At 53.0% G+C, this 1,826-nt stretch overlaps 1 protein-coding gene across 3 annotated transcripts in view; it reads right to left on the bottom strand.

Annotated features, from left to right (window-relative positions):
* LOC140341919 (mothers against decapentaplegic homolog 4-like) overlaps positions 1-1,826 on the bottom strand; it is a 10,910-nt gene that overhangs the window by 6,276 nt on the left and 2,808 nt on the right. For 2 of the 3 annotated variants that reach the window (XM_072427863.1, XM_072427862.1), the window contains exon 2: positions 850-1,098. In XM_072427863.1, coding sequence (XP_072283964.1) covers positions 850-1,086 — 237 coding nt within the window. In that variant the 5' untranslated portion in view covers positions 1,087-1,098. Of the gene's footprint in view, positions 1-849; positions 1,099-1,416; positions 1,495-1,826 lie in introns of those variants that run through there. The other variant, XM_072427864.1, reaches the window with a different exon arrangement.

Raw genomic sequence — 1,826 nt, 5'->3', positions numbered from 1 at the left:
TGAGCAAGTGCGAGACAAAGTAGAGAGAAAGAAAAGATATACCATGGGGGAGAGATTACAGGGGAATGCAATAGAGACAGAGGATAGAGAGGGGTGAGAGAGATGGGTATGGAGGGGAGCCAGGTTAGGCTACAGAGAAGTAGGTCAGGGCATAGAGATGAACCCTGGACAAGGTACAGAGGAAGTCAGGTCAGGGAGCAGAGGGGTACTCAAGTGAGAGTTCATTTGGAGTCAGATACAGCTAAGTCAGGGTTAGGAGGGGTGCAGGTCATGGGGTATAAGGGGTGACAGGTCTGGGTTTATGGATGTATGGAGAGGTTTAGGTGAGGACAGGCCAGGAGTCGGAAGGGGGCAGAGACAGACAAGTCAGGGTACAAAGGGGTATAGGAGGGGGGGTGCAACAGTTTGTCTTTCACAGGAGATAGACACACACACAGTAGTAGGCCATAGATGGACAGATGGGTTCAGGTTCAAATGGGAACAGACAGGAATGGGTTAGAAGTTTTTTCATAACCGGGTAAGAAGACACAAGGGGGGGGGGGGTATTTGGTGAAGCAGAGGTCAGAGAGGGAGGGAAAGGTGGGGGTTCAGAGATAGCTCAGGGGGTATAAGCAGGGACAGGTCAAGGTCCAGGGGAAGACAGACACAAATAAGGAAGGGCACAGAGGGGCAAGTTCAAGTCCAGAGGGGGGATAGATAGAGACAGGTCAGGGTTCAGAGATGAGTGAAGGGGGCAGTTTTCAGACCCATGCGGTACAGAAGTGGCACCCCCTCATTGAGCACCAATAATAGAGCCAGCCCAGATACAAATAAACCATTTTACCCCTTGAGCATCCCACAGCCACATACCTGCAGCCGCCCGTCCAGCGTGCGTTGGATGGTGACGCATTTGCTGGGGTGAACGCCGTTGGTGGTGATGGCAGTGATCAGCGAGTCCAGTTCGTCCTTCTTCTCCTTCAGCTTCTTCACCAGACTCTCGATGGCTCGTTTGGCGAAGCCCTCATTTTCCCCCCCCTGCCGATGGCACATCAGACTGTGAACAATGCTCAGGCAGGCATCGTTACTGTTGGGGGGGGTCAGTGACATGTCGGGGAACACCTGTAAAACGCACACCAGTTAGGAGAGCGGCAGAACGCTGACAAATACACACGCGTACAACCGCGCGCTGCGCCAGGACTGCGCCCACTCAGCAGCCACCATCACCAGGCAGCCCAGGAAAAGATACAATCACAGCCAAACGCATGATTTCCCCCTGAGTCACCAATCTGCCCTGAATTGGGTGGAAGGCAGAAAGGAAGGGGGTAAAAAATGCCTTTGCCCACTCAGACACTGCAGCTGGGCCCAAGAGCTAGCAATCAGGCGCACACACACACATGCATTGGTAAGACAGTCGTGGTTAACGGAGAGCTAACAGACCCCGCAGCGAGCTCGGAGACTCCAAGAAAATGATTAGATGGAGGGAGGAGGAGAGAGAAAAATGTATTTATAGAGACAAATACAGACGAGAGAGTCACCGAGAGGGGAGAAGAGACCGCTGGACAAGAAGAGACAGCAGGATGGGGGGGCAAGAAGAGACCCCCCCCCCCACATGACTCACTCCAAGCAGACAGAGACAAACACTATCCGCAGACACAACACAAGACAGGCAGGAAACAGCATGGAAAGCAAAACATCAACATTCCAAGAGGAGGGGAGCCGCAGGAGCTGACAATCTACAGAAACCAGGAGCTGACGCTCTATAGGGGTATAATGAGAGCCTGACCCCAGGAGCTGACACTCTATAGAGGTATAATGAGAGCCTGACCCCAGGAGCTGACACTCTATAG

This window comes from Pyxicephalus adspersus, chromosome 12 (genome assembly GCF_032062135.1).
Source record: "Pyxicephalus adspersus chromosome 12, UCB_Pads_2.0, whole genome shotgun sequence".
Lineage (NCBI taxonomy): Eukaryota > Metazoa > Chordata > Amphibia > Anura > Pyxicephalidae > Pyxicephalus > Pyxicephalus adspersus.
This window is presented reverse-complemented; position numbering and strand designations above follow the sequence as displayed.